General features: G+C 47.2%; 1 protein-coding gene and 1 pseudogene across 1 annotated transcript; both read right to left on the reverse strand.

The window, feature by feature from the left end:
* Nucleotides 1–395: 395 nt before the first annotated feature.
* FKBP4 (FKBP prolyl isomerase 4) lies at nt 396–9,437 on the reverse strand. The gene is made up of 10 exons (XM_021690569.1): nt 9,151–9,437; nt 6,881–7,025; nt 6,302–6,444; nt 5,355–5,475; nt 4,944–5,100; nt 4,016–4,106; nt 3,836–3,919; nt 3,485–3,670; nt 2,799–3,038; nt 396–1,203 (listed from the first exon to the last, which is right to left on the reverse strand). Exons 1-10 carry the CDS (start codon nt 9,253–9,255, stop codon nt 1,096–1,098), a joined length of 1,380 nt encoding a protein of 459 aa, XP_021546244.1. The 5' UTR covers nt 9,256–9,437; the 3' UTR covers nt 396–1,095.
* Nucleotides 9,438–22,753: 13,316 nt separating this feature from the next.
* LOC110580996 lies at nt 22,754–23,303 on the reverse strand (annotated as a pseudogene).
* Nucleotides 23,304–24,159: the final 856 nt, after the last annotated feature.

Below are 24,159 nucleotides of genomic sequence, written 5' to 3' on the forward strand. Positions count from 1 at the left end.
CCGAGAAGAAACCAAGAAAGCTAGATTTGGCTAGATTACTCGCCTCTCCTGGATCGGTTAGGCAGCAGATCAACCTAACCCAAAGACACAAAAGCGGTGCCAGTACGTGTTTGTATTTGCCTCCTCCTAAACAGAAATATGAAAACCCGCCCAGCTGTGGGCCAGGGGTGCTGGGCACCTATGGGAGGCTGAAGGCATTGCCCAGCTGTGGTCTGTGTGGCACCCAGGGGGAGGCCCTGCATGCTGGCACCGTGCTCACGGAAGGCTTCATCAGCTGCCGCACCCCAAGCAGGACTGGGGGGGAGGGGAGGACGCTCCCTCAGCTTTGCCCCCCAAGTGTAGCCACCAGGCCCACCCTTTGAGGCCAAACAGAAAAGGGTTGCCCGACACCCAGGTTTTATTTCCACTTTATTGCTCAAGCACAGAACTTGAGGTAAGCCCGGACCTTCAGCAACGTGCAGAGAAGAGGCTGAGGGGGTTGGGGACATGACCTGGCTGAGAAGCGAAACTGATCCAAAAGGAAATACTGGTGGGGGGTTGGGGGGCAGGAGGTGGTCATCAGGACACCAGAAGACATCTCAGCCATACCATCTGGGGTGAGGATGGGAACAAAGAGCAGGAACGGGCACAGCAGTGGTTTGTCCCACGCCCCTAGCACCCACATGGAGGCCACATGTTGGGGAATGGACCCGGAGGAGGGAAGGACGAGGAAAATGGCTGCCCAGGAGTCCCCCTCTCCACCCTGGTTTCACATCAGACCCCGTGTAGCATCCCTACCACTCACTCCCTTCTACCATTTGAAAAATGGACATAGCGAACAGAAGAAGCAAAATAAATTAACGTTCCGATGAGTGTGCGTGTGGATGGACGTTCATTCACATGTAACGGGGGAAGGGGGAAGGGGAGAGGGGGTGACACCACCTAGAACGATCCCCAGCCTACTCCTTTCTCCCTTCCCCCAAAGCCACCATCTAACCAGGTAGAAAAATAAAGGTCTAATTCACTCAAAATCTTCGGTTTTTACAAAACTAACAGGGCGGAGGAGGGGAGGGAGCAGGGGAGGCAGGCAGCCACAGGAGTAGGGCTCAGCAGACTCTACGCTTCTGTCTCCACCTGAGGCTGGCTCCCTGCCACATCATTCTTCTGCTCATCTTTCATCTCTGTGTCCGCAGGATGGTCTCCCGCAGCCATTGCTGCCTTGGCCTGGGAGAGAGGAGGAGAGGAAGGGGATGAGTTCCAGTGCTTATCTGGCCCAGGTCTCTGATGAGCCAAGCGACTTTCACTCCATGTCCCCATGCCCACTTGCCTGCACTGAGCTGGGGCGGGGACTAGCTATATCCCCCGACCACACTGACACCATGTCAGCTCTGTACCGCAAACACTCATCCGCCCAAGTACAAGAGAGATACACGCCAGCTTCTAACAGAATTACACCGGCACAGCCAACTCTCTCTCTGGGTGTGCCTGAAATACACACACACACAAGTACACGTTTACGAGATCACTTCGTGCAGTACTACTTAGAACTGCACTCATCTAACACAGTAGTGACTACCACGTGTGCCTCCTGGCCACTTTACAACTAGGTCAAGCTGATGAGATTTTAAGTACAAAATAATACAGTGGATTTCTGAAGACTGACTTAGTCTGAAAAATAAATGCAACTTAAAAACATTACATATGGGCACCTGGGTGGCTCAGGTGGTTAAGCGTCTGCCTTCGGCTCAGGTCATGATCCTGGAGTCCCGGGATGGAGTCCCGGGATCGAGTCCCGCATTGGGCTCCCTGCTCGGCAGGGAGTCTGCTTCTCCCTCTGACCCTCCCCCCTCTCATGTGCTCTCTCTCTCTCATTCTCTCTCTCTCAAATAAATCTTAAAAAAAAAAAAAAAGATAATGCATCATCTCATTTAAAAAAAAACAAAAACAAACATTACATGTTGCAGTATTTAGACACCTTAGGTCAACTAAATATTGAAATTAATCTCACCTGTTTCTGTTCACTTTTCTTAGCATGGCTACTTAGAAAACTGAAAATCACTGTACAATTTGCATTGTTTCTATTCAACAGTGCTGGTTTTGAACACTGGAAGACTTCAACAGGGACTAGGAAAAGCGGTAGGATATACGCCTACGATGGAACACCAGCACAGTGAAGAACGTGAAAGCTATTTTTTTTACGTTGTACTTGCAGGGATGATATACGAAGAAAGCATGATGTACAAAAAACCAGTAGAACGTGGTGCCTTTTATTAGGGAAGAGGAAGAAAACGGTCTACTTGTGCATGTATGTAATTTAGTGGAACCATCTAAACACTAGTCATATCCAATTGCTTCTGTGTGGTGGGAGAGAGGCTCTTTATTACATACTGTTTTGTGCGGCTTCACTGGAACGATATAATTATATTGCCTATTTATTTATTTATTATTTTTATTTTATTATGTTATGTTAGTCACCATACAACACATCATTGGTTTTTCACTATATTGCCTATTTAAACACAGGCTTTTAAGATTTTAAAAAGGAACGGAGAGCGGAGTTTGGGAGGCACAACCCAACTCCTGACATCTAGGGTTCGCGAGGGGGTTTTTAGCCCTGATCACAGAGGACCTGTGGCCCTCACAGGGGTTTTTGCCAAGGAGACGTACGTGTTATTGCTCCAGGGCCAAGGGCAGCGTCTGGTGTCCAGGAGTGGCATGCACAACCAGAGGCGAAAAGCGACAACAGCTGGGTCAGGCGCAGGGACAAGGCAGCACCTTTTTCTTGGTCTGTCCCCACCATTCCCTGTCCCGAGCCTTACCTTGCTCTCCTCCTCGGCCAGCCTCTCGAACATGTTGGCGTAGAGCTTCTTCTCCCGCGCGAGCTGCTTGCGGATCCGCTGCTGGCAGATAGCCAGCTGGGCCTTGGCGGCTTTGTTGCTGGGGTAGAGCTGCAGGACCTTCTGGAAGTCGGCCCGTGCCAAGTCAAAGTCATTCACCGCCAGGTGGGCCTCTCCGCGGCGGAAAAGGCCCTTCTCGTTGTTGCTGTCCAGTTCCAGGGCCTAAGGACGCAGAGAGGAAGCAATGGGGAGACCTCAGCCCCTGTGGCCTATCTGGCCGAGACAGGGTTCCAAAGGGAGTCCTCAGAAGACCAGGCAGAACACACACCACCAGTTCCACCACAGGAAGTCGTCTTCGGGCATGAAATGGAAAAGACCAAGGTCTAGGGAGGAACCCCAGTTAGTCCTGGGCTTTCGATGAAAGAGAAAGACCTGCCACAACATTTCCATTCTCTCCAGAATAAAGCAGATAGTCATGAGGGACAGGCCAAGGTGTTTGCTTCTTGAAGCCCTTGCCTCTGGCTGGGCTCTTCGTCTCCGGGCTCCCACTGGTTCACCTGCTACCCTATCCCTACCCTAATCACTGAGGCCAAGTTTCGGACCCCCTGGCAGCTCACCCAACCAAGCCTGCGAATGTTGCTCTCGTGCCCTCTTTAGACAGGCCTCACCTTGTTACAGCTTTCAATGGCAGCTGAGAAGGCCTGTAGTTTCAGATGACACATGGCCAGGTTGAGGTGGGAGGCCAGCCGAAGGCCCTGTGCCTTCTGCACGTCCTCATTAGAGAAACTTGACTCATATTCCAGCCAGGATACAATCTTCTTGTACTGCAGTAAAGCTTGCTTGTACTTGCCTTCCTAGAAAGGGAGGGAGGCTCAGGCACGGGGCTCTCATCCTCTGTAGTTATCAGTGACACATGATCCCCGGGCAGGACCAGCCAGCTCCCATACACCAGGTGAAGACTGCAAGTGCTCCCTGTTCCCTCCCTGGGAGTGTCCTCAGGGCCCCAGATGCTGGCTCACCCTGAAGTACACGGTGCCCCGCTCTTTCACTATGGTGCTCTGTTCTAGCTTCTCCTCGGAGTTCATCTCCCAAGAGTCCTTGGCCTGCCGTGCCCCAAGGGAGAAACAAAGTCGTCAGCTACCCCAGAGCCACGTTCCAGGACCTGACTTCAGGACAGAGAGGACCTTGAGCAAACTCACCTTCTCAAAACTCTTGAGGTGTATTTCATATTTCAGCTCGGCATTTGGTGGGATCTGGAACTTTTCCTTCCCCACGTTGCCAAAAGCATAGCTGTGGGGTCAAAAAAACTAGGTCACCGCAGCCACGCTTAACCTGCTCCAAACTGAAAAGGTTCCCGGTCTGTTTCCTGCGAAGCACCTCCCCATCCCTTGAGACTTGTTTCCTGTTTAGCAAAATCTTCCCTGACCTCTTCACACAATTAGTTGGTCTCTTAGCATCTTCCATACCCTTTTTTTTTTTTTTTAAGATTTTATTTATTTATTTGAGAGAGAGAATGAGAGACAGAGCACAAGAGGGAAGAGGGTCAGAGGGAAAAGCAGACTCCCTGCTGAGCAGGGAGCCTGACGCGGGACTCGATCCAGGCACTCCAGGATCATGACCTGAGCAGAAGGCAGTCGCTTAACCAACCGAGCCACCCAGGCGCCCCCTTCCATATCCTTCTAACTCATACCAACACTGGAATGATTACTAACTTACTAATTACTAAATCTCACTGAACGAGTCCCTACAAGGCGGGAATAATGAGCGCCTAGGAATTTTCAGTACGGTGTCTGGCACGTAATAGGTGCGTTTCAATAAATGCCATTAATGACTGAGTATGTTTACTAGCAGACACCAATTCTGACACTGATAGAAGAGGAAATCTGGAGCAGCCATGACTGAAAAGATCAGGCTTTGATTCCAGATGTGGACAGTTGTGACCATGCTCCTAAATACGAAGAGATCGTGTTTGCTGTGCCAGAGTCACGCGGACCACTAATGAGGCTGTGGGGGTGGTGAGCACACACAGACGAACAGATAAAAAAGGCTAGATACACGACTCATTGTGGACATGCAGCTCTCAGGGTCACCCGCCTGCACCCATCCCACAAAGTGCCCACTCCTCACCTGGGCTTGAGATACACAACAGAATGTTCTCCTTTTTCCATGCGCTGAATGGCTTTCTCCAGCCCACAAGGTAGGTCCAGGCTCTCCCCCTCGCCAACCTCAAAGTGGAGCTCCCGCCGGTCAAACATCTGGTCCTGGTAGTACCCTTGCAGTCCAACTAGCAGGAGAAAGAGGCAGCATGCCTGGGATGTGAGCAGGCAGGGGGCTGAGGAGGGAGGCCACTGGCCTCCCTCCATCACCTCATCACTGCCTGCCCCCAAGGTGCCCTCGTTGTATTCTCAGAGCTGGAGGGATGTTAGGAAGGTACGGTCCCATCCCTCATTTCTCAGACGAGATACTCGGATCAGAAAAGGAGCCACCGAGGGCCTAAGTACCAGAATCGGAATTGAAACCCCGACTGAGAGGTCTCACCCTCCACGATGGCGCCCTCGTTGGGCCTGGCATAGCCTTCACCCCGAGTCCGTATTCTCCGGATGATCCCACCATCTTCTTCTTCTGTCAGGTCCTCTCCCCTGAACTCGAACAACTCCACCTGTGGGACGAGACGCAAGGCGACACAACCCCTTTCAGCATTAGCCCGTCCACAGAAGAGTCCCTGGTCTCTGCCAGACCTGGCCTGAGCACCTGGACAGCCAAACCAAGAGTGGACAAAGTAGCACTTTTGGTAAGTTCTGGGAGCTCTAGTCTCAACTTTGGTAGCGGTGGACAGGTCGCACACAATTTGTTGACCTCAGGAGATCAATCTATTTACTACCTGCTCCACCCAGGAAGGACACGCTCTAGCCAATCCTTATCCAGCCGTCTCAGAAGGCCAACCTGGTAGGCAGTGGAAAGGACCCAACATCTTTCAACAGTCTCGCAAACATTCTCCAAGTATCCACTAAGGAGGGCTCAGCCATTCTGACACCGAATGGTGTCAAGTTCCACCGCTCAGTGAAGGCTTTCCTCAGCTCCTCGACCCATGGGGGGGGCATCTCTCCTCTCCTTTGATCCCTAAAGCACCGATATTCTATACTGTTGTTTATAACTATAGATTCTGACTTTCTGACTCCTCTCAGTCAAAATTATAACCAATCTCCGGGCATGGCTCTTGAAATAAAACATGCCTCAACCCTTACCTCGCTTCAAGTCTGAGGAGGGGTTTGTGGCCAACTCTTTCCCCCGTAAAATCTCCACCAGCGGCCATTTTCTGGCAGTAGCAGAGCCAGCTGCCCTCTCCAGGCCCCTTCCTCCCCTTTGGCCAGGCCCTTAGCCTTGGCTACATTGTCTCCAAGCGGCAGGAAGCGATGGAGGGCAGCCAGGCCCTGGGCTGAGATCAGACTGGCTCTTTGTCTTGCTCTCTGTGCCTGGACACTTACCTCAAACACAAGCGTGGCATTGGGGGGGATTTTTGGAGGGCTGCCTGCCGAACCGTAGGCATACTCTGGTTTGCAGGTGATGTGGCACACTTCTCCCACCTTCATGGTTGCTACAGCAATGTCCCAAGCCTTAATGACTTCCCCTGTAGGTACAGAAAGCAACAGGTCCTCCTTGGCAGGGATCTGACCCTGGGCTTAAACAGTGGCTCCAGAGACCTTTATTACACCATGCCCATCGGGAAGCTATACACTCTTCAGAAATGAGGCCAGGGAGGTAGAGAACCTGGCTGCAGTAAGCACGGCCAGGTCTCAGACCTCTTTAAAAAAAAAAAAAAAAAAAATCACTCAACTCTGGAACAAAGGAGTTCAAGAAACACGGCAATCCACCCCCCGAAGAGGAACTGAGGTGTTCAGAGGTGATTGGGGAAGGTGAGATAGAGATCAACACGGTTCCAGGAGAGAAGAAAAAAGAGCTAACTAGACCATTTCTCCTTACACTGCTGAGAGTATGGCTTCTGCTTGTGACAGCTTATACCCTCCTCAGAACCGATGCTACCACCCCACTAACCATGCACCTACCTTTGCCCAGGTCAAAACAGAATTTGTCCTTGCGGTCCAGACTGGAGTCAAACTTGGTGCCATCTAACAGCCAGCCAGTGTAGTGGACAAAGACGCAGTCCCCAATCATAGGCATCTCCGTGCCCGTGCCCTCTCGCTTGATGACCTGGGAGGAAGGCAGAGAAGGTGAGGACCCAGGTGTGGGGGCAGAAGAGGCACCAAAGCTGCCTACACACCTCAGATGGAAACATAGAGGGACTCTCTGTCTCCTTGGAAGCAAAGGGCCCAAGCCTCAAATGATTCCCACATGAGGTTTGGCTAGACGCCAACGGACACCCCCACTGACCACCCCCCTCCCTCTTTCTTGAGGTGCAACAGGACTTGGTTTGAAAACTAGAGACAAAAGACCCGAGTTCAAGTTCTTGCTGTATGATCTTATGCAAGTCAAACTCTTCTAGACCTTATTTACAAACTAGTGATAATCATCCCTATCATGGTTGAAGAATTAAATTGGGAAGTTGAAGATGATTATTATCAGCAGCAAAGGGGGAAGCACTTATGCTAGGTTTCCTCATTCTTCCTAAGTGCCAGTGGTCATCAGATCCGGGTCTGGTTTGTGGGTAACAGAAAAATAAATATGAATAACAGAATATCAGCAGTCCAAAAGAGGTGAAGAAAATATCAGGTCACTGATGAGCACAGGGGCGCTCACTCAGGCCCTAAACTCTGACTTGGGACCCGAACATTCCTGACTGATAAGCTACTGAAGTCTTTTATTTGAGGGCTGGAGCATTTCTCAGGAACTTAAACAAGCTCTGCTTCTCTTCTTAACATTTATAAAAGGTGACAAGGAGACTCCATGGGTCACCTGGTAGGTATGAGGTTACCTTCTAAGGGTAAGCCTGCATAACAGAATGCACAGACGACTCGAGGAGTAGAAAGGCAAAGGGGAAGGAATGGAAGATAAAAGGGGAAAAGACCCTTCTGGGAATAATAACCTTGTAGAAACCACCAGGGCGCTGGAGAGATTAGGGGAAGCCACATGCCCACTGGAAGAACAGTTTAAGATGCCAAGATCTGGGGCAAAACCAGGAGCGTTTCTGGACCAGATAAGGGCTCCCCGAGGTCTCTAGCTTTGCCCAGGCCTCACACACACACGTGTGGAACGGAAGAGTGGAAAGCCAGGGTGAAGAGAAACACTAGATGAGGAGGAGACATGAAATCCAAGCTAGGATTTCGCCATCCTGTACTCGGCAGAACCTGCTCTGAAGCACCATCAGTCGTCTCGACCCAGATCAAGATGCCCTGCCCCCTGAGTGCTGGACCCTTCCCCTAGGCTCCTCCGAGGCTCCCAGCAAAGCACCTCCTCCCGGCCCCACACCCCTTGCCCCAACTCACGAGGGGGAGGGCGAGGTGGGAGGGGAACTACAGGTCCCGGCATGCACCGCTCCCTGGTTTTCCCGGGGCCGCGGGGGGAGGGGGAAGGGGGCCAGCATGGCTGAGCGGGTGACCTAACTGGGTCCACCCAGCTTTTAGGAAGGGGGTAACCAAGGGGACGGAGGGCGCCAGAACCTCTCCCGCGGCAAGGCCCCGGGCGCCAAGTCGTACAAAGGCCTCTGGGCCAGGAAATCACTCTGGTGACCCGTTTCGGGTCCTAGCTAATGTTAACTGCCCGGGGGAGCCGAGATCTCGCAGCACCGCCGGCTAAGGCGACCAGGGACTTCCCGGCTGCGGCCGGCGGGGAGGGCGCTGGCGGCCTGGCCGGGGTCGCGGGGTCCGGGAGAGGTGAAGTGAGGGAGAGGCGGCGTCGGGGCCGGAGCGGGAGCGGGCCGGCTCTGGCCCGGGTGCACGCCGCCCGGGGCCCCCTAGCTGCAGCTCGCGCGCAGCGGTGCGGCCCCGCCCCTCCCTCCGCGCTGCACCGCGCACGCCGGAGTTGGCGCTGCAGTCCCGGGCCCGGGCGCCGCAAGGGCTGGGGGGGCCCGGGCGCCGCAAGGGCTGGGGGGGCCCGGGCGCCGCAAGGGCTGGGGGGGCCCGGGGCCTCACCCGGACCGCGGGTTCCCCAGGGAGCCAGAGACTGGCCGTGGGGAGGCCGGCGTACCTAGGCCACCCCCTGCGAGCGTGGGGCGGCCCTCCCACCGCCGAACAACGCAGCCGGGTCCAGGATGGCGATGCAACCGGCCGCCGGCCGCACGCCCGGCTCAACGACCCGCCCGGACGCTGCAGAGGCGGCCCGGGGCCCCCAGCTCGGCGGGAGGCCGGCTGCGATAGGCGCCTGCGCCGCCGCCCCTTACCTTCAGCACGCCTTCGTCTTGTCTGGGGCTGATGTCCACCCCCTCGAGGGGCAGCGGCGCCGACTGCGCCCCGCTCTCGGCCGCCTTCATCTCCTCGGCGGTCATCGCCGCTCGGTGCGCTGTTTACTCCGGGAGCCAGGCACTGGGCGCGAGCCAAGCCCTCTCAGCCGGGCCTCTCTGTACGGGTGTGCGGGCGGGAGGGAACTGGCGGCAGCGCCCCAGCTGCGAACCGGTCGAAGGCTCGAGCACCTCTGACTTCCAGCGCGCTGGCAGCCCGCGGCGGATTGGGCGCGGGAGCGGGAGTAGGTGGGTAATGAGCGGCCGCGGGGAGCGATTGGTCCCACCCCGCAGCGGAGGGAGGGGCTGGGAGGAGCTGGAGGGGGAGCGAGGGACGGAGGGGGAGGGGGCGGAGAACTTTCTAGAGACGGCGGCCGGTAAGCCAGTTAGGGCTTGAGTGCTAAGGGTGTGTATATGAACGTGTGTATGTGTTTTGTTTTGTTTGGGCGGCGGGTTCATTTCTCCTTCTGGCTGCCTGGCCTCCCTCCTCCCACTCCTGGGACCCTCGGACTCTGGGGATTTCCCCCGCACACCCCCCCCCCAACCCCCAGCGTCCTTCCCGAGCCGTCCCCCGCCCGTTTCCCGGTCTAACCGGATTCTTCCAGATCCTTCTCCATCCCCCTACATCACTCCAGTACCGAGTTGGCCAGCCGCACCAGATCCGCCCTATACATTGCAGCCTGCGGCGTGGTTTGCTTAGAGCAGTGTAGCCGGAGGTGAGTGGTAGCGCGTTGCGCTTCCCGCACCCGAGACGCGCATTTTTATAAAAGCCAGTCGTAATCGCAGACGGCATGGCCTCCCCATGTTTACTTAACGTATATATACTTAACGAATTGGGGAGCGAGAAGGAAAGGGGAGTCAGGTGGGGAGTAACCCCAGTGCACAGAATCGGGGAAAGCTACCTTGATTTCCCCCGAGCCGGGAACACGTGCCGCCTGTAGCTCTTTAAAATGCTAGGGGCAGGGGCGCCTGGGTGGCTCAGTTGGTTAAGCGACTGCCTTCGGCTCAGGTCATGATCCTGGAGTCCCTGGATCGAGTCCCGCATCGGGCTCCCTGCTCGGCAGGAGTCTGCTTCTCCCTCTCATGCTCTCTGTCTCTCATTCTGTCTGTCTCAAATAAATAAATAAAATCTTTAAAAAAAAAAAATAAATAAATAAAATAAAATGCTAGGGGCAGCCGATTTGCAAGAAAGGACCCGCTGAGCTAAGGACTCTTTAAATGGGGCGCATATTAAAGGGACCTTCCCCGGCAATAGTAAAACGACCGTTTAGATTAATATTCAAGAATAAAAATGATTTGAAGTCACGAAAAAAGTCATTCCATTTTACCAAAGACCCACGGGAAAGAATATTTGGTTCTCAAGTGTTTATCGACTGCCTGTGGAGAGGATCTGTGCAGCAAGTCAGTTCTGCAGCCCCTAGTTAACCTAAACAAATAGCCTTTGACAAAAAAGAACCATCTAGAGAGTGTTGATTTTGCTCAGCACTCAACCCCAATTTAACATAGTGCCTGGTGAGTGGTATCAAAGTTATTGGCTGCATAAATTTGTATTCCAGTAAATTTTTTTTGGAGTCCCCGCTATGTGCCTGGCACTGTGCTGTTGTATGCAAGTTGTCCCATTTTGGTACATAATTTACCCTATTATAGGTGAAATTGCAATACCCTAATGTAATTTGATCGTTGATTATAGTTCTTTCTGATGGAGCCTAACGGGAAGGGGATGCGGAAGAAATAAAACCGTTTCCTCCAGCAATTTACAGCAAATGACTTTAGCCACAACTAACACATGTCTCATTGGATGACTGGGGATGCCCTTAGAGGGTATGAGGGGATAAATCTATTTCTTTTTTTTTTTAAGAGAGATTTCATTTTATTTTATCTTATTTAAAGATTTTATTTATTTGACAGAGAGCACAAGAAGGGGGAGTGGCAGGCAGAGGGAGAAGCAGGCTCCCGGCTGAGCAGGGGCGAGAGCCCTATGTGGGACTTGATCCCAGCACCCCGGGATCATGATGTGCGCCGAAGGCATTCATTTAACCAATTGAGCCACCCAGGCGCCCGAATCTATTTCTTTTCTATGGGTCCCTTGGTAGAGTAAAAAGTAGCAGTGTGGAGGTTCTCCAAAACTCCAGGAGACAGGGGTGGTGGGTAAGGTGCTGGCTGGATGGGTTGGCAGTTACCTTGCTGTTGGTTTATGCACTTGGCTATCCCAACGTGTGCTAGTTTCTTTTCCTTCTTTCCTTCTTTCTTCTTTCTTTCTTTTCTTGGTAGGATTTTATTTATTGATTTATTTTAGAAGTGGGGGGCAAGAATAGGGAGAGGGAGAGGGAAGGGGAAGAATCTCAAGCGGACTCAAGGCTGAGCGCAGAGCCCATCCCTGGGTTCAACCGCAGGACCCGGAGATCATGACCTGAGCCAAAACTGAAGAGTCAGACACTTAACCGACTGAGCCACCCAGACGCCCCTGTGCTAGTTTCTTTTGATGCTAAGACCATTGGGTATTATCTGGAGGAATGAGTTGGGATGGAAAAGAAAAGTTCACCTTTAGAGGACTGCTTTTCTAGATCTTTTTCTTTTTCCTTTTTTAAAAGATTTTATTTATTTATTTGACAGAGAGAGACACAGTGAGAGAGGGAACACAAGCAGGGGGAGTGGGGGAGGGAGAAGCATGCTTCCCACGGAGCAGGGAGCCCGATGCGGGGCTCGATCCCAGGACCCTGGGATCATGACCTGAGCCGAAGGCAGACGCTTAACAACAGAGCCACCCAGGCGCCCCTATATCTTTTTCTTTATTGGAAGCAAGTAGTGTAAGTCTACATCTTTTAGTTTCTGTTAGCACATATTGAGTGCTTAAGATGCACTTGCCACTGAGAGTTGGGTCACCCTCATACTATTTGATCTGGAGCAGGTTCTGGGGATAGTAACATTTGTCAATGGGAGGAATTGTGATGGTTGGGAAAGAGGGAACATCGGGCAGGTATCTAGCACAGTGCCCACCTTGAAGTGGGTGGTTCCTGAATGATGGTCATTACTCTAATGTGGTTAAGTGTAATGGTGGAGATGGGGGCAGAGTGCTAAGCACATGCAAGTCTACTAGAGAGGGGAATGATAGGGTGGAAGGGAAAGATGAAGGATAGGACGGAAACGTTTCCAGTGAAAAAGTTCTGACCGGTTCTGTGGATGAGTACAGGAGGGGCTGAGAAGTGGAAGGGAGAGGGGAGGGGCAGTAGGACTGGGGTCTTGAGTTCCCAGACTAGAACCTTATTATTTCCAGATTTTTTCCCCCGATTCTTCACTTTATGTTCTTCTGATTGTAAAACTTACACATGCTCAATATAGAAAGTACGCAGATATTCTGTTCTTTCCCTCCCCTGAGTGAACCTGTTCCTAGCCTATTTAAATTAGTATTCACATTAAAGATGTTTAACAATGTAATTATTTCCAGTGGTATTAATCACTCATTCAAAATCCTTCCAAAATTTTTCCTTTTTGCTAGAGAACATACTTTTTTTTTTTTTTTAAATCACCCACCTTATTCTGTAGAGGACGCATGCTGTAGTAAAAAGCTTTGTTATTGCCAAAATCAGCTTTCCTGAGCTCATCTAATTCACCTCCCTAATGCTAGGCCCGTCCTTCAGACATGAAGACCTGTCTTTTAAAGTTGCCTTTTTGACCTTCTTTGACTGCCAATGCTCTTAAACATTTAAAATATATATGGTTAAGCGTCTGCCTTCAGCTCAGGTCATGATCCCAGGGTCCTGGGATCGAGCCCCACATCGGGCTTCTGGCTCGGCGGGGAGCCTGCTTCTCCCTCTCCCTCTGCCTCTCTCCCTGCTCGTGCTCTCTCTCTCTCTGTATCTCTGTGTCTCAAATGAATAAATAAAATCTTTAAAAAAAAATAAATATATATGTGTATATATATATGTATCTGAATCATTCAAAAGTATGTGAAATGAGTATTTGTGGGTGTTTGTACATGTACACATACACACCGTATGTAACATACCAACATGATGAACCTTGGGAATATGCCACCTAGCCTAAGGATTACAACGTTACCAGTATGATTTGTGTCAAAAATGTAATAGCAAACTCTACTGGGTATTTATCCAAAGAATATGAAAACACTAATTCGAAAAGATATATGCATCCCTATGTTTATTGCAGCAGTATTTTCAAAAGCTAAATTATGGAAGTAGCCCAAGTGTCCATTGATAGATGAAGGATAAAGATGTGGTATATTCATACAATGGAATATTACTTAGCCATAAAAAAGGCATCTTGCCATTTTCCATAACATGGATGGATCTAGAGAGTGTAATGCTAAGCGAGATAAGTCAGAGAAAGACAAATACCGTATGATTTCATATGTGGAATTTCAGAAACAAAACGAACAAAGAAAATAAGAGACTCTTAACTCTAGAGAACAGACTGATGGTTACCAGAGGGGAGATAGGTGGGGGATGGGTGAACTAGGTGGAGGGGATTAAGAGCACACTTAATGAGCACTGAGTAATGTATAGAGTTGTCGAATCATTATATTGTACACTTGAAGCTAATATAATATTACTATGATAACTATACTGGAATTTTTAAAAATGTAATACCAAAAATGTTAAGGACACTTACATAATTTCTTTCTACTTTTGGTGTCTTTTGATTGAGAAAATGCAACCTATACTACTGACTAAAACAGCTACTCCATAGTTCATGAAACATACATTTATTTACTTACTTACTTCAGTGGTCACTGGTTCTTTCTTTTCATTATTACTTTTATTCTAAGTAGGCTCCACACCTAGCATGGAGCCCAGCGTGGTGCTTGAACTCACAACCCTGAGATCAAGACCTGAGCTGAGATCAAGAGTCGGATGCTTAACCCATTGGGCCACCCAGGCGCCCCCCCACCCCGTCCATTTTCATACACTTGAAAAATCGTAGACCTTTGTGTGAGATTTGCACATAAGAGATCTGCATAGTGTAAAGGTTAAGTTCTTGAGCTCTGGCTTGGGTTCACATTTCTCAGTTTCATCATTGAACACACTGTGGGTGCTTGGGCAAGTTTTCCTGAGCTCTAAAATGGGAATCATGCTAGTACCAACTCAGAGGGGTTTTCTTTGAGGATTAAATGATTAGGTGTGAAGTACTTAAAGCTTACATAGTAAGTAGGTAAGTGGTAATCACTCTGGGTGGCACGTCTTATTTATTCAGCCCGTTGATTGCCGGACCCCGTTTTTGGCCCCCTGTTGGAGAGCCGCTGGTCTGGACAAAGGTTTGCTCTGTCATTTCCAGGGGAGCGCTTCTCTCCTGATGTTAAATCATATCTGTACCTTTTGCTCTTTAACAATTAGGAATCTGACTATCTAATATAACTCACAGTATCTTTGTGTGCTGACATTTTGTTGTTCCAAAAAGACTGGGAGCCCTGTGAAGATAAGGATTTGGTCTTCATGTTTCCTTGGGTTCTACCATTATCTGATCTCTCTGGGGATAGGACAGAATATTTAGTGGTTGTCCTGCTAAGTGAAAGAGCTGTTCTTTTTAAACATAAAATCTAATTTTCTACCACAGATAAATATATATATTTTTTGTTTTGCTCCTAGGGTGACAAATAGCAGCCAATCTTCATCCTTCTATATCTATGGAGGCACTGAAATTTGGCTTTGGCCTTGTTTTTCAGGGGATCATATAGGCAAATACTTACTTTGGCATTATTTCTAGTTTCCCAAACTTGAGTGTGATTAAAGATCAGGTGTTTGTGTAGGTTGTCATCCTGTCTGATTAACATAACTAGAATGAGGATTGTCGTTTGAGAAAAATAAATCTTGCCCTCCATTGTCCTTGGTTGAAAGTAAATGTATATTTAATATTGTAAATGTGCACTGTAATAACCACAGGAGCAACCCAGCAGCTGTCATTACTGAGAAATTATTTTTCCTTCAGTACAGGGTCAAACTCCTATAATGGGTCTGCTAACATTTTTAAATATTAAGTTGTAATAATAAAAACATTATATGAGAGTTTGGATTTATTCTTGTATTCCAGAAGTTCGTTCAATATTGGTAATAGCTTTAGTTTAGTCAAATATTGACTTTAGTATTTATTCCTTCTGCATTTATCCAAAATGTGTATTCAGAGCGTCTCTGTCTTTAACCTTTCACATGGTGACCTTTAACCTCTCCACAACTAGCCACCTGCAGGGGAACTATCTGGTATTTCCTTGGGCTTACTTCCTCAGGTTTAATTTAATTTAATTTAATTTAATCATGAAGCCCTAGCCAGAGGTGGGAATAGTCACACAGATTTTGGGATAGACCAGACAGAGCCTCATACACCTCTGGAGAGAAGGGTATCCTTTTATAAAGGAGTTCTTGGTTTGCTCCTTCATTGGTCAATTACTTGATCCCAACTAGCCTATCTTTCCCATGGGAAGGAAAGATAGGGTGTGGAGAACATCCCTCAGCCCGTCCTCAAGACTGGTGCCGACTAATGCTTGCCACCAAAGCTTCCTATATATGGCCAGTGGGTGTGAAGATATTTACTGAGCACGTATTGGGTTCCAGCGTCAGCAGTAGGGATTGTGGGGTGCCTAGAGTCTACGACAGAATTATCCTACCCTTGAGGTGCTTACACAGAGAAGTTAGAGCAACACTAAGGGCCGACCGGTGCGGCACTGTTTCAGAATGCAAAATGCCCAGATCTGGTAAGGGGAAAAGTATTCTGGGCAGGCCTCAGAAAGAGCTAGAACTTGAGAAAGATCTTGAAAGGTGGATAATAATATATTTTGTTTTTAAAAGATTTTATTTATTTGTCAGAGAAAGAGAAAGAGAGAGGGAGGGAGAGCACAAGTGGGGGAGCGAGAGAGGGAGAAGCAGGCTTCCTGCAGAGCAGGGAGCCCAATGCGGGGCTCCATCCCAGGACCCTGGGATCATGACTTGAGCAGAAGGCAGACGCTTAACTGACTGAGCCACCCAGGTATTCTGAAAGATGGATAACGATATGTATTTACTTTTTAAAAAGATGTGAATGTATAGCTTAATAAACTCTTGCATGTATATGTATATACCTAACTACCACCCACATCAAGGTAGAACATTTCAGCACCCCAATAGCCTCCCTTGTGTCCCGCTGGGGCAATAATAATCTCCAGGAAGAACCACTCTTCTGACTTCTATCACAATAGATTCTTTTTTTTTTTTTTTAAGATTTTATTTATTTATTTGACAGAGACAAACACAGCGATATTTTAGGTAAGAACCCAAGTAGGGGGAGTGTGAGAGGGGGAAGCAGGCTTCCCACCAAGCAGGGAGCCCGATGCGAGGATCCATCCCAGGACCCTGGGATCATGACCTGAGCCGAAGGCAGACGCTTAACGACTGAGCCACCCAGGTGCCCCCACAATAGATTATTTCCCTCTGTGTTTGAACATCATTCAAAACGAATCATACAGTATGTACTTTTTTTGGACTGGCTTCCTTCATTCCACATTATGTCTGTAACATTCATCCATTTTATTGTATGTAGGTGGAGTTCATTAACTTTCATTGTTACATAATATTTGATGTATAACTATATCACAATTTTCTCATCCATTCCGTTGTTGATGATATAGGGGTTGTTTCCAGGTTTGAGCTATTATTATGAAGCTTCTATGAACATTCTTTTTTTTTTAAAGATTTTTTAAAAATTTATTTGTTTGAGAGAGAGCACAAGCAGGGGGAGTGGCAGGCAGAGGGAGAGAGAGAAGGTGTCAGCAGAGAGCCCAGTGTGGGACTCGATCTCCCAGGACTCTGGGATCATGACTTAAGCTGAAGGCAGATGCTTAACGACTGAGCCACCCAGGTGCCCTATTCTATGAACGTTCTTATACATGATTTTTAGAGACACAAGTGCTCATTTCAGTTGGGTATGTACCTAAGAAATGGAATTGCTGGGTCATGGGTTTTTCTTATACTTAGCTTTGGTAATGCTGCCAATTTTCTGAAATCATGGTATCAAGTTGCACTCCCACCAAGAGTGTCTGAGAATTCCAGTTCCTGCATATTCCTGCCAAAACGTGGTATCGTCAGTCCTTTCAAATTTAGCTTATCTGGGGGATGTAGTGCTATGTAATTTGTATTCCCTTGATAATTAATGAAGTCAAATACCTTTTCATATACTTATTGGCCATCTGGATAGCTCATTCAAATCTTTGTGAAGTACCTGTTCTTATCTTTGGCCCATTTAAAAAGATTACATTGTCTATCTTTTTGTTACTAGTTTTGGCGTTTCTTTCTATATTTTAGGTAAGATTTGTAAGATATCGCAATAATCTTTTGGTCTGTGGCATGCCTTTTCACTCACATAATAGTATGTTTTGGTGAATATGTTAATTTTAATGAAGTTTAATTTACTAATGTATTTTTTATGGTTAGTGATTTTCTTTAATAGACTTTACTTTTTAGAGCGGTTTTAGGTTCAAAGCAAAACTGAGCAGGAGGCGCAGAGATTTCGCATAGACCCTGTACCCCAGCACACCCATTATTGTAGCCTCTCTCTGTTACCAACACTCCTCACCAGAGGAATACGTTTGTTACAATCAATGAACCTACATCAACATGTCACTATCAATCAAAGTTCATAGTTTACACTAGGGTTCACTCTTGGGCTTGCACATTCTACAGATTTGGACAAATTTGTAATGACTTGTATTTACCATTATAGTAACTTACAGAGTAGTTTTACTGTCCTAAAAATCCTCTGTGTTCTGCCTGTCCATCCCCCTCTCCCCTGATAATCCCTGGCAACCACTGCTCTTTTTACTGTCTCTATAGTTTTGCCTTTTCCAGAATGTCTTATAGTTGGGATCACACAAGTATGTAGCCTTTAATAATACGCATTTAATTTCTTCCATGTCTTTTCATGGCTGATAGCTCATTTCTTTTTAGTATTGAATAATTTTACATTGTATGGATGTACCACAGCTTGTTTATCTGTTCACTACTGAAGGACGTCTTGGCTGCTTCCAAGTTTTGGCAATGATTCTGTTATTGAATAATAGTATTCAGTTTATTGTATAACTGAATAAAGCTGTCATAAACATCCATGTACAGGTTTTTGTATGGACATCAGTTTTAAACTCCTTTGGGTAAATCACTGTATGATAAGAGTATGTTTAGTTTTGTAAACTGCCAAACTAGATTGCAAAGTGGGTGTTTTGCATTCCCCCAGTGACAAATAGGAATTCTCTTTCCTAGTGCTCCACATCCTAACCAGCATTTGGTTTTGTCAGTGTTCTGGATTTTGGCCATTCTAGTAGGTATGTAGTGCTATCTTGTTGTTTTAATTTTCTTTTCCCTGTGACTTATGATGTGAAGCATCTTTTCATATGCTGATTTGCCATCTGTATATCTTCAGTGAGGTGTCTGTCAAGGTTTTTGGCTCATTTTAAAATCAGATTTGTTGTTTTCTTATTGTTGAGTCTTTTTTAAAGAAAGATTTTATTTATTTGAGAGAGGGAGTGAGCGAGAGAGAGAAAGGACAAGCAGGGGGAGTGGCAGAGGGAGAGGGAGAAGCAGGCTCCCCTCTGAGCAGGGAGCCCAATGCAGGGCTGAATCCCAGGACCCTGGGATCATGACGTGCGTGAGCCAAAAGCAGACGCTTAACCGACTAAGCCACATAGACGCCCCTTATTGTTGAGTCTTAAGAGTTCTTTGTATATTTTGGACAATATCAGATGTGGGTTTTTTTTAAATTTTATTTATTTATTTGACACAGAGAGAGGGAGAGAGAGTGAGAGCATAAGCAGGGGGAGTGGCAGGCAGGCAGAGGGAGAGGCAGGCTCTGTGCCCAGCAAGGAGCCCGATGTGGGACTCGATCCCAGGACCCCGGGATCATGACCTGAGCCGAAGGCAGACGCCCAATGACCGAGCCACCCAGGCGCCCCTCAGATGTGTTTTGCAATTATTTTTCTCCCAGCCTGTGGCTTGTCTTTCCATTCTCTTGACATTGATTTTTGCAGAGTGGAAGTTTCTAATTTTAATGAAGTCCAGTTTATCCATTGTTTCTTTCATGGATTGTGCCTTTGGTGTTGTATAAAAACTCATCGCTGTACCCATGGTGTTGTATAAAAACTCATTGCCGTACCCAAGGTCTTCTAGGTTTTCTCCTGTGTTACCTTCTAGGAGTTTTGGAGTTCTGCCTTTTACATTTAGGTCTGTGATCCAGTTTGAGTTAGTTTGGTGAAGGGTTTAAGGTCTGTGTCTGGACTTCATGTTTCTGCACGTGGATGTCCAGTTGTTCCAGCACCACTGGTTGAAAAGATGGTCTTTGCTCTTTTGTATCACCTTCGCTCCTCTGTGAAAGATCAATTGACTGTATTTATGTGGATCTGTTTCTGGGCTCTCTTTTGCGTTCCATTGATCTATTTGTCTATTCCTTAGTCCGTATCACACTGTCCTGATCACTGCTGTAGCTTTAGAGCTCCTTTGTCACCTGTCCCATGTGACCATATGTTCATGTCTGTTTGTGGACTCTATTTTTGTTCCATTGGTCTGCTAATCTATTCTTGTGCCAATACCTTCCTATCTTAGTTGCTCTGGCTCTAAAATAAGTTTTGATATCTGGTAGTGTAAGTCATCCAGTTTTATTATTCTATTTCAAGATTGCCTGGGTTTTTCTATTCTTTGATTTTTTTTCATATACATTTTATAATTACCTTGTCAATATCTTTAAAAAATGCTGTGATTTTAATTGAGATTCCACTGAATTTATAAATGAAATTAGGGAGATCTGACATCTTCAAATACTAAGTTGTCCATCCATAAACATGATCTATTCCTCCATTTTGGGGGGTATTCTTTGATTTTTTCAGCAGTGTTTTATGTTTCACATTTTCAGTGTAGAGGTCTTGTACTTCTTTTATTAGATTTATTCCTAGGCATTTTTTTTTTTGTTTGTTTTGGTTCTATTGCAAATGCTGTTTTTAAGTTTACTTTCTAGTCATTTGTTTTCAGTATATGGAATGCAATCATTTTTTTGTGTTTATTTATTTTAATTATTGTAAAATATACATAACAAAATTTACCATTTTAACCATTTTTAGGTGCATGGTGTAAGGGGTGTTAAATACATTCACATTGCAAACATGCAATTGATTTCTCTTGGTAACAGCTCTATTGAGATAGAATTCAAACACCATACTATTCACCGTTTAAAGTGGGCAAATTCAGTGGCTTTTAGTATATTCACAGAGATGTGCAGCCATCAGCACAACCAATTTTAGAACATTTTCATCCCCCCAATAAAGCACCCCGTACCCGTTAGCTATCATTTCTCAGTGCTCCCCAGCCCTCAGCCCCTGGCAACTGCTAATCTGCTTTCTGTCCATCTATTCCCTTCTCAGATTGCAGGGGTTTGAGAGGTTTAAAAGAATGGCTGGAGCTTCATCTCTCCTTGTGGGTAATGCTTTAAGAGTTCCTGTAGATAGATGTCTTACCTGCTCCTGGACTCTGTCAGTCTTTAAGACACTTGCATTCTTTTCTTTGCTTCTCTGCTCAGTTCTTAGCTTTCTATTTCTTTTCCGTTTCTTATTCATGAAACAAAGAAGTGCGTTTCTAACGTCTGTCATTCTCCCTCTCTGAAAGTTGAGGTAACAAACCCACTCTTCCTTGTTGGTGGGTTCTTCTAACCCCAACACAATGTCCTTCTTGATGGCGTGCCTTTCCCTGGTTCATTCAGCTGCCGCTTGAAAACACTGATGTTTTCTCCATTCCTATTCTCCTGTCTTTCCTTCTCTCATGCAACAATTTTTTTTCCATGCAATTGATTTTTAAAATCAGTTCTATTTTTTTTAAAGATTTTATTTATTTATTTGAGAGAGAGAGAATGAGAGAGAGCAAGCACATGAGAGGGGGGAGGGTCAGAGGGAGAAGCAGACTCCCCGCTGAGCAGGGAGCCCGATGCGGGACTCGATCCCGGGACTCCAGGATCATGACCTGAGCCGAAGGCAGTCGCTTTAACCAACTGAGCCACCCAGGTGCCCCAAAATCAGTTCTATTTTTAAAAATATTTATTTATTGGGGGGAGAGAGAGAGAGAGAAAGCACGAGTAGGGAAGAGAGGTGGAAGGAGAGGGAGAAGGAGGCTCCCTGCTGAGCAGGGAGCCCCATGCGGGACTCGATCCCAGGACCCTGGGATCATGGCCTAAGCCAAAGGCAGATGCTTAACTGACTGAGCCACCCAGGCGCCCCTGGGTTCTATTGAGGTATAATTCACATGTGCTTGAATTCACCAATTTTAAGTGCATAGTTTAATAAGTTTGATAAATGTATATCGCCATGCGACAGTGAAGGTGTCAGCTGGGCTGACAATTAAGATATAGAATATTTCCATCATCCCCCAAAGTTATGCCCCTCTACAGGTAACCCCAAGCAGCCCTCCTCCTAGGCCCTTGGCATCCACTAATCTGTTTTCTCGGACTATAGTTTTGCCTTTTTAAGAATTTCACAAAAAGGAATTATACAGTAGGTATCTTTTATGTCTGGCTTCTGTCACTTAGCATAATGCTTTTCATATTTACCTATGTTGTGTGTATCAGTAATTTGTTCTTTTTTTAAAAAATTACTGAATAGTATCCACTGTATGGATATACCACAATTGATCTGTTCACCAGCTGAGGGACATTTAGGTTGTTTCCAGTTTGTGGCTACTAGGAATGAAGTTGCTGGGACATTCTTGTACAACTCTTTGTTTGGAAATATTTTTTCATTCCTCTTGTATATATACCTAGGAGCAGGATTGCTAGGCTAGATGGTAAATATATGTTTGACTATAAAGAACTGCTAACCTGTTTTCTAAATGGGGCTATGCCAATTTGTATTTCCACCAGCAATGTAGGAGAGTTACATTTGGTCTGCATCCCTGCCACACTGACTAATCTTCTAGCCATTCTAGTGGGTAGGCAGTAAAATACCATTGTGGTTTTAATTTGCATTCTTCTGATGAATAATGATGTTAAGCATCTTTTGTGTACTTGTTATTTTGTATACCTTCTTTGGTAAAGTGTCTGTTCAGATCTTTTATCTATCTTAAAAAATCAGATTGTCTTATTGATTTGGGAGTGGGAGTGTGTGTGTGTGTGTGTGTGTGTGTGTGTATCACGCTGTGGGAAGCTGGATGAATAATGGCCCTCTAAAGATGTTTATGTCCTAATCTCCAGAATCTATGAATATGTTACCTTGGATCTTGAGATGGGGAAATTATCCTGGTGGGTCCAATGTAATCACAAGGGTCTTTATAAGATGGAAGTAGGAGTGTCAGCATCACAGGTAGAGATGGAAGCAGAAGTTGTCGTGCTGTGGGGCTGCAAGCCAAGGAATACAAGCAGCCTCGAAAAACTGGAAAAGACGAGGAAACAGATTCTCCCTGAAGCCTCCAGGGGGAAAGCAGCCCAGCTGACACCTTGATTTTAGCCCAGTGAGACTGAGTTTAGGCTGTGTTTTTTTGTTTTGTTTTTGTTTTTTTTTTTTGTGGTTGTCAAATGATCCTTTAAACATTTTCCTTTGTAGTTAACTAGTGGGGCATTCCACCGCACCACCGTTGATGTCATCTATGATGTCATGAGGGTGGCGGCCATCAACATTGCAGCCCACAGACTGGGCAGGCCCCAGGATTTCTTTAATGGTTCCAGAGAGTTCTCTGGCTAAAGATCGGTGTTGCATCTGTCGGGCAATATTGACGATCTCATCAAAAGTGATATTTCCACTGTGCTTAATGTTTTTCTGCTTCTTTCTGTCCCTTGGCGGTTTCCTTGAGGGCTTTGATCATCAGGGCAGAGGCAGAAGGCACCACTTCAATCTGGGCCTGTCTGTTCTGAATGGTCAGTTTCACCGTCATCCTCAGACCCTTCCAATCACTGGTTGCCTTGATGAGGTCATCACCAAACTCTTTTGGAGACAGACCCAGGGGGCCGATCTTGAGGGCCAGGGCAGACGTGGCACCGACTTCGCCACCAGTGCACCTCAGGTACATGACTTTGACCTCGTCAGGGTTGAACTTAGGTGGCATGGCGGAGGTGGCTGGTGTCGGATGAACCCGGATTCGGGTCGAGCGAAAAAAGTTGCACCTTTTCCTCCCCGAGCCAAAAGCCAAAAGTGATTTTAGGCTGTTAACCTCTAACTGTAAGATAATCGATTTGTAGGGCACCTGGGTGGCTCAGTCTGTTAAGCATCGGCCTTTGGCTCAGATCATGATCCCAGAGTCCTGGGATCGAGTCCCACATCGGGCTCCCTGCTCGGCGGGAAGTCTGCTTCTGCCCCTCCTCCCCCTGCTCGTGCGCTCTCTCAAATAAGTAAATAAAATCTTAAAAGATTCTAAAAAAAAAGATAATTGATCTGTATTGTTTTAAGTCACCAAGTTTGCAGTAATTTGTTAGAATGGAGGTGTGCCAGCACTCAGGGTTTATGGAATGATTCTAAGCCTTTTTTCTCTGCTTGTAAGTTAGTCTTGTTTTTGGTTCTACGGTATTGTTCTGAGTGGAGGAAGCAGGGTGTTCAGGAGGTGAGAACAGCACAAGAAAGCTGACCCAAAGTGGACATGAGCATCTGCTGCGCAGAGCGGATGGGTCTCAGATGGAGTAGAGTGTGTTGGAGAGCGGGACATGAGGTTATGTGGTGCAAGCAGAGGAATTTGGCCTTGAGAACCCACTCAGATTGGGGCGTTTGAGTGGTTCGCTGGAAGTATGGGGCAGGGGCAGCGGGACTGGGATGAAACAGGCAATGGGGAAAAAAGACTTTCCCAGTCTCTCTCACTCCGTCTGGGGGGAAGGTGAACCAGGCATGCTTGTGACTATTATTTTAAAACAGCATTGCAGAGTTCTGTGAACCAAACGGATCCTGTTCATGAGGGATGGGGGCTCTGGGAGGTCACAGCCATCTCATCTGTCTGGGACCCTCTGGCTCTCTAGATTGCCCAG

This window comes from Neomonachus schauinslandi, chromosome 5, assembly GCF_002201575.2.
Source record: "Neomonachus schauinslandi chromosome 5, ASM220157v2, whole genome shotgun sequence".
Classification (NCBI taxonomy): domain Eukaryota; kingdom Metazoa; phylum Chordata; class Mammalia; order Carnivora; family Phocidae; genus Neomonachus; species Neomonachus schauinslandi.

What these genes read in the sequence shown, in the direction of transcription:
- FKBP4 (XM_021690569.1), bottom strand. Translation starts at nt 9,255, where the DNA reads ATGACCGCCGAGGAGATGAAGGCGGCCGAGAGCGGGGCGCAGTCGGCG. An exon ending in CTGTTTTGACCTGGGCAAAG is followed by an intron (nt 6,445 to 6,880) that starts GTAGGTGCATGG and finishes CTGTACCTACAG; the next exon opens with GGGAAGTCATTAAGGCTTGG. An exon ending in GTTGTGTATCTCAAGCCCAG is followed by an intron (nt 4,107 to 4,943) that starts GTGAGGAGTGGG and finishes TTGACCCCACAG; the next exon opens with CTATGCTTTTGGCAACGTGG.